The following is a 14,265-nucleotide window of genomic DNA, read 5'->3' on the forward strand; positions in this document are numbered from 1 at the left end:
TAAAGCAGAAGTAAATGAATTTTAGGATCAGAATTACCTATCCAATGTTTCCCAGAACCGTAAGAAAACTGGTCTATCCAAATGACGTTTGTGATAGCTGAGTTCTAATACTGTTACATCCCATTTCTGAACGTTTGGATCTAGACGAACTTCATCATATTTGAGATGGAAGGCTTTAACTGTATGGGGGGAAATAATATTTTTAATTCAAACTGCGATCAAAATTATAAAAATATTTTATAAAAGAATAAAAACACCCCAATATAGACATTAAGAAAAAAAAAAACTTTTTTCAAAAGAAAACAAAAACTTTAAAAAAAAAAAACAATCTCTCTTCAACCAGATGAAGCTACATTATAACCAAAGAGACTTTTGAAATAGATTCTACTAAGTACTGTGGTATCCTCAAAAACATTCAACAAATACCTACCAAGGATTGGGTCACTGGGACTGAAATGAGGAATAATGCATATCATGAGGCTAATAAAATGCATATGGTCTTGTGAAGGATAATAATAAGAAAAAAACTATTCAAATACAGTATGATAAAGTTAGGAGTGTACCACAGAAACATAAAAGAGTGTCTTACCCAGACCATGGAGTTCAGAAAGTCTTGCGTAGGTAATGATATCTAACGTAAGACCTAAAGGCTGAGTAAGAATTAAGCAAACACAGAAAATGACTTTTGTTTAGCACGAACATGCTCAAAGAGAAAACAGTTTCATCTAGGAACTAAAGAAATTTAATGGAACTGCATCATACAAAGTAATGTAAAGAATGAGCAAAAGGTAAGACCCCAGATTCAGAACAATGCTGGCCTTGTAGGCCATATTAAAGAGTTTGAATTTTCATCTAAGAGATATGGAGAATCACTGCAAAGTGTTTAGCAGCGATTATTGATACAATTTAACAATCTAGAGAAGAAAGAGATTTGCTCAACTAGGGAGAAGGTACGTGCCTGGCAAGAGAAAGATTCAAGAAATAATTAGGGAGTGAGAACGAATGGGACTTGGTAAGAAATGATGAAAAGGGAAAAAGAAAAATTTGGAAAGTCACCTAGAAGGAGATAATTAAATGATATAAAAAGCGAGTCTAGCAAAGATCAAGAAGAGGATTTCAGGCATAAGAACAGTGGTAAAGGGCTCTGAAATGAAAGCAAGCTTGGCACACACCCTATAAACAAGAATAACTTCTTCTGTAGACAATGTCCTATACTGTAAAATTTGGCTATGGTAAAAAAAAACCTGAATTTGTTCCAAATGTGATAGTAAACCACTAGAAAGTGATTAAAGCAAGAAGATGAAATTATCTGATTTTCATTGTTAACAGTTAATTCTAGTGTCGGGTGAATAAAAGACTCTAGTGGGCAAATCCTCCCAGCTGGTGTATCCTACAAAAGGTTAACAAATGGACCATAAAATACTGACTTTGAATCTCTCTCCCTGATCATCCAGTTGAATCTTACTTTTGTATCTACAATCAGTTTACCATCAGTGAAGCTTCTGTTTTACAGGTACACACGTAAGAGTTAGCTTTTCTTTCCATTAATTTTTTTTTTGTATATAAGATATGATTGTTACCATCATCATCATCTAGTATTAGGGGTCTCTAAAGAGAAAAATGATTGACTTCGTTCATTTTTTGATAGCTACGTTATGGACTGTTTATTCCACATTGCCTGCTAGCCTACTGGCTTTGGATGTTAACAATGAATCGAAGTGTAATTCTTTTTTTTTTTTTTTTTTAATTTTTTTTTTCAACGTTTATTTATTTTTGGGACAGAGAGAGACAGAGCATGAACGGGGGAAGGGCAGAGAGAGAGGGAGACACAGAATCGGAAACAGGCTCCAGGCTCTGAGCCATCAGCCCAGAGCCCGACGCGGGGCTCGAACTCACGGACCGCGAGATCGTGACCTGGCTGAAGTCGGACACTTAACCGACTGCGCCACCCAGGCGCCCCTCGAAGTGTAATTCTTGATGCAAATCCAAAACAAATCATTTGTGCTCACAAACAGAAACACTTAAACATTACTTCTAAACTATTTGCTTTTCCAATTAAAGGTCCCCTCACCAAACACATCATTCATTTTGAGTTTAATTCAATTTAATGAATTAAACTGATTCATTAAAGGGGCTACACATTATAGCTTCAAAAAACCCATTTTTAAAATATTTATATGTGTAAAAATTTTGTAATTTAGAAAATTTTTAAATTAAATGAAGTCAACAGTTTCAATACTTCCTATTTTCCTTACCACATGTTTCACTTTTCTAATTTTCTCAGTATGATTTGTTTTAAATCATTCTCTCTCTCTCTCTCTCTTTTTTTTTTTTTTTTGCGAGAGAGAGAGAGAGAAAGAGAGAGAAGGGAGGCACAGAACCTGATGCAGGGCTCGATCTCACGAACTGTGAGATCATGACCTGAGCTAGAGATCAAGAGTTGGACAGTTAACTGACCAAGCCACCCAAGCACCCCTACCTTAAATCATTCTTAAAAATATATTATATTTTTAAAAATGATTTATCTAAATCTATAAAAGCATACAGCACTCCACTCTCTACTTTCAATAGATTTAGTTTATACAGTATTTATTCCACCAGAATAGACAACTTTTAAAATTAATGGTGAAACATTAGAGTCTAAAAAGTCTAAGTCACAAATAAGAAAGCATAAGGCTTCTCTCATTATACAAAAATTTTATTGGCATGAAGCTGTGAAGGCAAGCAAACTTACACCAAGACATTATACAAAACATCTTTCTGATTCAGAAAAAGACTTTTAGTTTACAAACCTCAGCAAAAAATAGAACAAATGAAGTTCTTTTATAAGAAAGCCAGTCTTCTAACTGGTAGCACAATGAGTACTGAAGCAAAGTATTTCACACAATTCAGAATTGTTCATTTTTTACAAACCGCATGAATCTTGTCAACATTATTTTACAGGAACAAAGAAGCAAAAGAAATAGACAAAATGCTCTTGGATAATATTTAGTAGGTACAAAGATGGCACATCAGATGACAAAGGGGCAACATAATCTAGAAGATTAATGAAAACTTTTTCTCAATGATAACCAGCAAAAATTTGAAGAAATCATCATTTAAAAATCTTGATCAACAAATACATGTAGCTACCTCAAACATAAAAATATTAAAAAAAAAAATTTTTTTTAACGTTTATTTATTTTTGAGACAGAGAGAGACAGAGCATGAACGGGGGAGGGGCAGAGAGAGAGGGAGACACAGAACTGGAAGCAGGCTCCAGGCTCTGAGCCATCAGCCCAGAGCCCGACGCGGGGCTCGAATTCACGGACCGCGAGATCATGACCTGAGCTGAAGTCGGACGCTCAACCGACTGAGCCACCCAGGCGCCCCTAAAAATATTTTTAAAAAGCTATATGCAGTTGTAAGCTCAAATTTCTTGTAACGTTTAAAAGATTTTATTTGCCCATTTTACACAAGTCAATACTTAATATCTTCTGAAAAATTTTGGATTTTACTATTATGCAATATGAAGAAAAATAGTACAAGCTTTTACCATGGCCCATATAGATGCTCCTGTTAAAACCCTCAGTTTTCCGCTATGCTATATAGATGTTACCATTTTCTAAGTGTGTTATGGGGCAAAGGGTGAAAACCTAGAAAAGGCAAGAGTAAAAACAAGGAGATCAACTAAAAGCTAAGAGATAATAATACTCCTAAGTTTCTAGCTCAGGCAAATTACTAAAGAAAACTAAATGAGGAAAAGAAACAGTTTGGGAATGAGGGAGAGAACAAGACGATTCCATATGGAACAAGCTGGCATACCAACAGGACCTCACAGAGGAGTTATCTGGTAATTACTGAGATATACAGGCCCAGAATATAAGCTAGAAACCTTAGAATAAGGGGAGGGATATAGATGATAATTGAAAGCTATCAGATCTCCTTGAGAGAGTATCTATACTTAAAGGAAAAGAGAAACAAAATATTAACAGGTAGTTGAAAGCCAGAGGGAAAGTAGCTAGAGTCTGAAAGAAGAGTAATAAGCCTTGGAAAAGAAGGTTTTAAGTCTGATAAGGAGGTCAAAGGGATCTAATATCTGGGTCACTGGTAAGTTTGGTGAGAACAGTTTAGTGGAGAGCAAGAAAGCTGAACAGAGGACTGAGAACTGAATAGAAAATGAGTTAGTAGAGACATTTCTTTCAAAATTTCATAAAAGGAAAAAGAAAAGGAGCTTTGAAGTCAGGAAAAAGGGTTTTATTTTAAGAGGGAAGAGGCAAGAGTACTTTCATTTTCTTTTTATTTGAGAGAGACAGAGAGAGAGAGAGAGAGAGAGAGAGAGAGAGAGAGAGAGAGCGCGCATGCACGCACTCACACGGGTGGGGGTGGGGGAGAAAGAGAATATATTCCAAGCGGGTTCCACGTGCAGTGTGGAGCCTAACATGGGGCTTGATTCCACAACCCTGGGATCATGACCTGAGCCAAAATCAAGAGTCGGATTTACTTTCACTGTAAATGCTGACAGAAAGGATTCAGTAAAGAAGGAAGATTAAAAAGAGAATAATTCATGGAAGAAAATCGTAACTTTGTTAAAAAAAAAAAAAAGACTCAAGTTATCTAAATTTCAGAAGACTACCAATACGAACAAAACTACTACAACATCATTATATTCTAAATGAAATTTAGACAGCATTTACAAAGGCATAATCATTCTTTTTATTAAAACACTATTCAACAGGCAAGCAAGTAGGTAAAATATTCGTGTTCATGGATACTTTACTTTCATTAAAATCCCCATTCTCTATCTTTAACTTTCTATTTATCAACTCTGTAGCTTCAGAAATAACATAAAAAGCTATCATAATATTAGTAATATTAGAATAATTAATTAAAATGAATGAAGGCAGAACAGAATAAATGAGTAAAGCTTTCAAGCTTGGGTAGTTTCTATCTTGGAAGAATGGTGATACCACTAACAAAAACTGAGGCTGCTTTAAAAGAGGCTGGATTTTACAGTAGCACACTCTACGTTCATAATAACTGAAGCTGTTAGTTCTAATAAACATACTTGTTTTCATTAGAATGGTTTTTTAAAAACAATTTTACTGTGGTTACTAACTTAATTGGGTACTTGAATTAAATAATAATTGGAGTATCTCTACCAGCAAAAACAATAGACCAGATTAATCTACATTTGGTATATAATGATATATTAATATACCAAAAGATAGAAGCCACATGAAATCCATTAATTTAACAGGTATCTATTGAATGCTTCCTTTATGCCACGCCCTCTTCTGTGCTGACAATACAAGAGCAAACAAGGCAGAAAAGGCTCCTCCCATTAAGCAACTTGCCATTATAACCAGGAAGACTGAAAATAAAGATATAAAAACAAGATAATACCAAACAGCAGCAAGTACTATCATGAAAATAAAAGGGCTTAATGAGTAACTGGGAGGAGGTAATCGCTTTCCAGGATGGCCAGAGAAGGATTCTCTAAAGGAGAGAATATTTGAATTTAGAGTTGAATGAAAAGAAAAAGTCAATCATGCTATAATCATTCAAGACAGTGGAAACAGCTGGTAAAAATCATATGGCACTTCAAATTACAGCTATACACTACTGTTAGCAAAAGTCAACCCATTTTAAAACTAGTCATCAGTTTTAATAAAAATATATGGACGTGCAAAAATATTAATGCTTTTGAAGTTTAAGGCCTAAAGTAATTCTATTTAACTCAGGGGATAATTCACTTTTAGATATAAGTACACAAAAAATAATAATGTCCAAAAAAAAAAAAAAAAAGTAGTTCACAGGTGCTTAAAAATTAAAATATATTAATAGGAATCCTTTGACACACACATCGTATATGCACAGCCATAGATGGCTTTCTCTTACATAAAGCAAGAGCATTTCTATATTGGTAAATGTAGGAATATTTAAAGTAAAAGTAAAAATAAAGAGAATCTTACTTTTAGCAAATATGTCAACTGGTGATCCATCAGGCAAAAGCCATGGCCAGCCTTTGAACTGCCATGCAGGACCCTGCACAAAAACTGCTACAACCCGATCCCTATAAATAGAAAAGGGGGAAGATTAGAATAGAGAGACAGTATCTCATAGATGAACTTTGGTTACTGTAAATCCTTAAGAAAAGGACTCAATGATTCATGTGATATAGTCTCCTGTCAACACATCTGTGAGGCAAACAAAGTCCATTACCACAACTCTTCATTACGTTACCATTAAAATACATTAATGATTGCTATACGTCTCATGCACTGCACCTGGGTCTTTTAAACATAATTACATACACAATCCTTATATGCAATCTTTTTAATCTTTTAATTTGCCCTTCTCCTAGACTAACAGGCCCACTCTTCCAATGCAATAGGGAACACTGGTGGATGTATTAATTGAAAAAGTTGGTTTTAAAAGGAAATCATTTAATTCAAGTAGATCTTAAATATTTTACATTAATTAAAAACATTATAAATAACTCACCAATCATTTTATGAAGCCCCAAGGCCTTATTTTTGAGTTCTTCTGAGTATTTGGAAAGTAATTTGAGTATAGAAACCATCAGACTTCTTAAAAATTTTTCCAATTGTTTTACAACTGTTTCACTCACCCTAATTTTTTTTTTAATGTTTTTATTTTTTTTATTTTTGTAGGAGAAAGAGACAGAGTGTGAGCAGGGGAGGAGCAGAGAGAAAGGGAGACACAGAGTCCAAAGCAGGATTCAGGCTCTGAGCTGTCAGCACAGAGCCTGACAAGGGGCTCAAACTCACAAACCGTGAGATCATGACCTGAGCCGTAGTCGGATGCTCAACCGACTGAGCCACCCAGGCACCCAGTCAGTCTATAAGCGTTTTTCTAAAACCTTGTTTTTCTAACTGTTAGACTTTATTTTTCTGAAAAGAACAAATCTTTTTCTAGGCCCTTGTATTTCATTAGTTCACAAAATATTTAATTAAATTGAGAAATTATAATAAGTGTAACAGTCATAAACAGCTTATGCCTAGAACTAAAGAGGTGGAAACAAAACCATAATAAACAGTAACAGTTAACATTAATAAGACTTATTATGAACATTCACTATGTGCCAGTGCTGTTCTAAGCACCTTACACAGTACCTATGTTAATACACTGAATCTTCCAAAAAATCCAATGAGGCGAGTGCTATTATTACCCTATTTTACAGATGAGGAAACAGAAGGGCATGGACAGTCCGTTTGCAGAAGAGAAATGAAAGGAAGAAGAGGAGGAGTGAGAAGAAGAAAGGGAGGGAATGGCTGATCCTGTGCCCCGGTTATGCTACTGTTCCTGGGTGAGGACTGATAAATCATGAGAACAGCCATTTTAGTAGTATTACGGAAATCATTTTAACCTTACAACTCCCTGAAATGGTCTTAGGAATGCCCAGAGGTCCAAGATCACATTTTTAATAACCATTGCATTAGATGAAGACTCTACACATCCAACAAAGAATTAAACCAGGGCTACCTTCTATTCAGATAAAAGATCTACAGCAACAATTCAAGTTACTGTGAAAAACCACAGCTTAAAATTCTAACCTGCTCAAAATCTCTAAGGCTAAAATGAAATCTTAAATTAAAAATCTCCTCCTTTCATGGAAAACATGTCCCATACTGCCAAATGATCTTTGGTAATAGAGCTCAGTATTAAATGACCTCTTAATTTCATGACCTAGCTTTAGCCATACAATAGTTGAAAGCAGAAGGTACCTCCCAAACTAAAGGAAATTTGCTGGAGAGACATCACCTAGATCCTACTGGGCTTCACAGGGTTAGCATGTAAGCAGGATAATATAAATACTACTCTTGGTGAATTCTTGAAAGGATTAACAGAGAAGGAAAGAAGAAAGGTAAGGAAAATATTCCTAAGTTAAGATACCAATGACTAGGGACCTAGCTAATATATACAAGCATTATTCTGTAGCACAGTGAGATGGCACTTGTACACACTGTATTATCATTTTCTGCAAATAACTGCAAACATGTAATACTAATATGGAATAACTTTCTTACAAGTTTTAAACTCGATAACTGACATTCTCATTTTACTTCATATAATACTTTTTTTTTTAAATTTTTTTCAACGTTTTTTATTTATTTTTGGGACAGAGAGAGACAGAACATGAACGGGGGAGGGGCAGAGAGAGAGGGAGACACAGAATCGGAAACAGGCTCCAGGCTCCGAGCCATCAGCCCAGAGCCTGACGCGGGGCTCGAACTCACGGACCGCGAGATCGTGACCTAGCTGAAGTCGGACGCTTAACCGACTGCGCCACCCAGGCGCCCCAACATTTTTAACATACTTATATTCTCAATGCCCTGACTTCCTAATGTGTGAAGACTGGTAAGTACCTCAAAGGTAAATTTCAGTTAATGCATCAATGTGTTGCATTCTCTTACGTCACACAGAGATGCACTCTCAAGACTGTTTTTACTCTACCTTGTATTAATAAAATGTAAGATAATTCATGTATCTGAGCTAATAGACACTGTTAAAAATACCTTAATATTTTATTAAAGAACACTTTATTTTATTTTTATTTTTTAATTTTTTTTTATTTTTTATTTATTTATTTTTTTAATTTTTTAACGTTTATTTATTTTTGAGACAGGGAGAGACAGCATGAATGGGGGAGGGTCAGAGAGAGAGGGAGACACAGAATTTGAAACAGGCTCCAGGCTCTGAGCTGTCAGCACAGAGCCTGATGCGGGGCTTGAACTCACGGACCGCGAGATCATGACCTGAGCCGAAGTCAGATGCTTAACCGACTGAGCCACCCAGGCGCCCCTTAAAGAACATTTTAATGCAATTAAAGAGCTAAACCAGGGTAGGGTGATCATGTTGTTTTTATTAATAAATTAGTCCTCATAATAAAAGTAACAATTTCTTCACTTATCATTTCTTACTCCAAAATGTGAATTCTCCAAAACAAAAAACTAAAACAATAGGTTCTCAAAACATTAGTCTATTTGGAAGTTTTGTTCTAAAAGCTGATCCAGAACAAATAAACAGTGTTAAGAATTTTTACGAAATTTTCCAGAAGTCAGTGTTTCTTATAAGTAAAATAATGTTTAGCTATCCAGAATACAAATTTATTTAGGTATTACTAAAACATGGACATTATTAATGACCAAGTTAGACACTAACAATGTCTTCAGGGATAGTTTCTATCTAGAACTCATGACAAAACTTGATACTTTTTAATTATACAAAAAAATTAATGACTACATAAAATAGAAATAATCTTACCAGTCTTGAGGCATAAGTTTAAGCGGCTGGTCTACTACTCTATAAGGAACCGTGACACTAATTGCAGTGCCCCCTGGTTGCATCTGATCTTTTCTTCTCTGTATTAAAGTTTCATTTTCTCGTTGGCAGCCTTGTTTCTTCTTTTCATCTGACGGGACAAATCTTTGAAAAAACAGAGATGAAAAAAGGTCAAATGATTCAGTGGGACACAAATGGGAAAATAAGTTAGAAATTATTTTTAAAATACTGATAGTTTTAAACCAAACCTTTTTTCTTTCTTTTTTTTTAAATGAACCTGCTTCTGCATGTACAGATTACAATGTGTAGAGAGTATAATCTTTCTTCCCATGCCAAATAGTACTCAGCTCACTTAGTCCATAAGTTGGCTCACACAGAGACACACACAATTTATGTTCTTTCATCTAGCACTTAGCATTCTCCAAAGTTACATAAAAGACCATACTAATCCTTGGTTTTTCAAATGCTATTAGAAGGATATCCTATTATAAATCAAAAGGTCACTTGAAATAAGATGATGTGGGTTCTTCCCAGATACATGACTTAGTATATCCAAGAGCTTCACAAAATACCTCTTTTCATGGATTATGACTAAGCAAAATTAGAAAAATGCCATCTAATTTCAGGGTTGCTTTGCAAATTTTTAAGGAGGAAATTAAATAAGTGTATGCTAATCGTCTTAGTAAATACTGCTAGTAATTTAGTAAATTACCAACTCTACCATGTGATTCAATTCTCCACTGTACCATCAACAGATTATCTTCAAATATAACTCAGCAATCTGCAGAGCTGTTGCCACCTCTAGATTGCTGGTGTTCACAAAGCATTTCAAAACAGTCGTTTTTTGGTTTTTTTTTTAGCTGCATACTCCTAATACAGTCTATTAGCATATTTTATTAAAGTCCTCTGAAAATTTTGAATATCACATGCTGGGTTCATCATTAGTAAAACTAGTCTCATACTCATGAAGGTCTTTAGTAGATAGTGACTGTGATAAACTAAACTTCATTTCTGAGCTATTTTCATATCCATGTCCAAATCTAATGGAAAAGTTAAGATTTCCATAAATTTAAAAATTTCCTCCAGATAATCATTTTGCTCCCTATGGATTCAGTTTATTGATAAATCAAGCCTACTTAGAAAATGCCATATATAGGAGCGCCTGGGTGGCTCAGTTGGTGACTTCGGCTCAGTTCATGATCTTGTGGTTCATGAGTTAGGGCCCCACATTGGGCTAACTGCTATCAGTGCAGAGCCCGCTTTTGGATCCTCTATCCCCTTCTCTCTGCTCCTTCCCCACTCGAGTGTGTACTCAAAAATAAACATCTTTAAAAAAACAAAAAAGGAAGTGCCAAATACTAACACTCTGAATCATTAAACATGTTAAAATTAATATACATGCACTGTTGGAAACAGTTTTAATATAAAGCTACAACAAAATGTATTAAGTGAACAGTAATACACTGTGCTAAGTTACACAATATACATAGTTGTACAAAACACCGTCCCTGCCCTCTTGAAGCTTATGCTCCAGATACAAAGAACAAAGTTGTCTCACTGGCAAGTGAAAGATGCTTTATTTCAATCCTCTCCATCCAGATGGGATTAAAATGTTTACATTTTTAAATATAATACTGAATCTATTTTCTAGCTTTTGAAATTGTAAATGTTATAAAAGTATACAATTACTTATAAACTTTAATAAATTACTATACACACACACACACGAGTGATTTATAATATCCAACTTTAATGTCTATTAAACACCTAATTCAACTTCTAAAGTGTAAGGAAGGAGTTACATAGCATTTGCAGGTTCACTTATTTGCTGATGAAAGTTTTACTGAGGTTCAGAGTATTAACATGGTTCTTTAACATCCTACAACTAATGCCCTACAATTTTTACATGCACTAGTATTTTTAATTTCTGAATATATCTAGGTCTTTCTTTAGGATAACAGCCTTCTGTAGAGTAAAATGTGTGTATTTCAAAATGCTTTTCAGCTTTGATCTCATGTATTAACACAAGGATAGATCTTCTAACCTACTCTCCTAAACTTAAAGTTAGAATAACAATGCAGACTTTTCCGTCCATGGAAGGCGCTGGCAAACTAATTAAGCTCAAGCTATTTTATTTCACTCAGTTCCTGGAATAGGAAATAAAGGTCAAATTCTGCTCAAGGGAGGGAATCTAACAGAAGTTCCTTCTTTCATAAAGGTAGGACTCTCAGGGGTTAAGTTCAGTATAATGGTAAACTAGAAATAAACCCACTGCCCACTCTTTTTCCTGTCCCCTAGCTCTTATCAACGCCCTAGCAACTGCAAGGAAAATCAAATCTCCGAATTGTAAATTGGCCCTTGCTTGAATCTAAAGCAGGAATTAACCACCCTGACCACAATAACTAATTGAGAAATAAACACATTATCCAAGCCAGGCCAATGAGACTTAATCCTGGATTTTTGCTGGAATTATTGGAAAATAGGCACTGTCCTTCTACTGTGCTAGATAACCTGGAGTTTTTGATAGTCATCTTCAACCCTGAAGGGGGAGAACCCAAGAGATGGAAAGACCAACCCCTGATGATATCATTTTAGCACTGTGTCAGAAGCCAGGACTGTTCAGTCATGTTGAGCCAAATAAGTTATTTTTTGGTAAAGCTACTACAAATTGGTATTTATCACTTCCAATTTAAAGTGTTCTAACAAATACAACCAGAAATGCACATGTGATATGGTAGATGAATATATGTAATTTGGAGAAATATTATGATGTCCACTGACTCATCCAATATTTGCAATTTATTTATTCTATTTTACATTCCACGAGTGAAGGAGTATGGGTGATAGGACTAAAGTTACTACTATCTAAACTGGTACAGTTCTAGTGAAATAACTATGTTAGTATTGTCAAAGAATAAAATGCAAATAGTTGATATAGCCAAGTTAAGTTCAAAACTGTATGTTATTTTTAAAACAGAGCAAGTTTATGAATATTTCCCAGCAGGTTAAAAATACAGTTTTCCTTATTCTGTGTCTCCCTCTCTCTCTGCCCCTCCCCCATTCATGCTGTCTCTCTCTGTCCCAAAAATAAATAAACGTTGAAAAAAAAAATTATAAAAAAATACAGTTTTCCTTTTTCCTAAATAAAAGAAGTTGAAATTTGAAAAGTAGAGAAAAGACAAGAAAAAGCAACAATGTCTGGATGTTAAAAACCCTCAAACTGAAAATTTCATTTAAAGTGATGTAATACTGGCAACGCTCCTAGGTACTTTGCAAACACAAATGTAAACCTTTCCTGGAGTCCCCTCCACCCCTGCCATCCACCCACCTTCAATTTGGAACTCAAAGAATTTCCACAGAAAAAAACTCCAAGGAAAATGAACCGTAAATGAGTAAATGAAGACAATCAAAAATATTAAATGTACTAAAAAATTAAACATGCAGGGAAATGAGAGGTATCATGAATGAAACAACAGTCAAAACAGTCAAAAGGTAACTAAGGACTTCAAATGCAAATATCAAAGATCAGAGCTTACAAAACAAGCTTGCAAATATGTACAGGAGAAAAATTTATTTTGAAAGAGATCAAAGATTTGAAAAAGAACTAAATAGAACCACTGAAATTGAAAAAGTCCCAAAAAAGAAGGGAAAAGGGGGGGTGGGGGGGAGGCAACACAGAGGTATTATCTAAAGCAATAAGGGCCAAGACTCAGAATTGATGAAAAACACAAATCCATACATTCAATTTTAATGAATCCCAAAATGGGATATATAAGAAATCTACATCTAGGCAGAGCAGATAAATTTAAAATGGTCTTTAAAATAACCAGGTAAAGCAGACTTCCTTCATAGGATTATCACACTAACAGCTGACCTATCATCAACAAAGGAAGCTAGAAGATAGTGCAATAATATCTTCAATGTAAAGAGAAAAAAATTTAAAACTTCTATATTGTAGGGGCGTCTGGGTGGCTCAGTTGGTTGAGTGGCTCGGCTCAGGTCATGATCTCACGGTCCGTGAGTACGAGCCCCACATCGGGCTCTGTGCTGGCAGCTCGGGGCCTGGAGCCTGCTTTGGATTCTGTGTCTCCTTCTAACTCTGCTCCTATCCTGCTTGTGCTCTATCTCTCTCTGTCTCTCAAAAATAAATAAATGTTAAAAAAAAATTTTTTTTTTAAAAGAAAAAACTTCAATATTGTTTTCCAAAGTGGTTGAATCTTTTTGCATTACCTGTGGTTGTTTGGAACATGAATTATTCATGGTCCGGTATAAACTCCAGTATTTGTTCTGCTTGCTTCTTCCCCAGGCATCAAGCAGTTTTCTCACATGAATGTACTCCACAGTATTTGACTACTGCAAAGAGAATCCTCCGCATATCTTTGAGGCACTCTCTATGTGCAATCTCTCCCCTTTGGAACCTTGGTCCTGTGAGGCTACCATAATGGCCAGAATCACGAGTGTCATCCAATCATTTTATTTTAAATAAACTTACAGTCCTACTAAAACTTCTCTCAGGATCACATTTATAAATGTAAAATATATTTTTTAATACTTTCATAACACAACCTTAATTTTGTTATTTACAGATGTTAAAGGTTAAGGGTTTTGTTTTTGTGTGATTTTTTTATTGAAGGGTCAAAAAAAAAAAAAAAAAAAAAAAGGAAGAATCCTTAATTTTACATGAAACCAAATAGAATCTATGCCAAAATGAGCTATGGGGTACAGCCAGTACTGTAATTGTGTGGAGGAGGTTTCAATTATGCATTAATTACATAGCAAAGCCTCCAGCTGACTCAAACTGTAGGGGAGATGTCAGTTGCAATGAGGTGTTAAACAATGAAGGGAGTGTTTTATACTTAGAAGAAAAATTAGGCTTGGTCTACCCTAAGAATGTGGTCTATTTAATTGTTTGGTTTCTCTGTTGTAAGCCTAAAGAGGGGGAAAAAAAAACACTAAAATTTACTTTGTGATTTCTTT

At 35.0% G+C, this 14,265-nt stretch overlaps 1 protein-coding gene across 1 annotated transcript in view; it reads right to left on the reverse strand.

The window, feature by feature from the left end:
• Positions 1-14,265, reverse strand: part of CDC73 (cell division cycle 73) — a 137,457-nt gene that overhangs the window by 11,603 nt on the left and 111,589 nt on the right. The window contains exons 14-16 of the mRNA XM_043568382.1: positions 9,271-9,432; positions 5,955-6,055; positions 38-179 (exon numbers count right to left, since the gene is read on the reverse strand). Coding sequence (XP_043424317.1) covers positions 38-179; positions 5,955-6,055; positions 9,271-9,432 — 405 coding nt within the window. The remainder of the gene's footprint in view (positions 1-37; positions 180-5,954; positions 6,056-9,270; positions 9,433-14,265) is intronic.

The sequence above is a fragment of the Prionailurus bengalensis genome, chromosome E4, assembly GCF_016509475.1.
Source record: "Prionailurus bengalensis isolate Pbe53 chromosome E4, Fcat_Pben_1.1_paternal_pri, whole genome shotgun sequence".
In the NCBI taxonomy this organism is placed as follows: domain Eukaryota; kingdom Metazoa; phylum Chordata; class Mammalia; order Carnivora; family Felidae; genus Prionailurus; species Prionailurus bengalensis.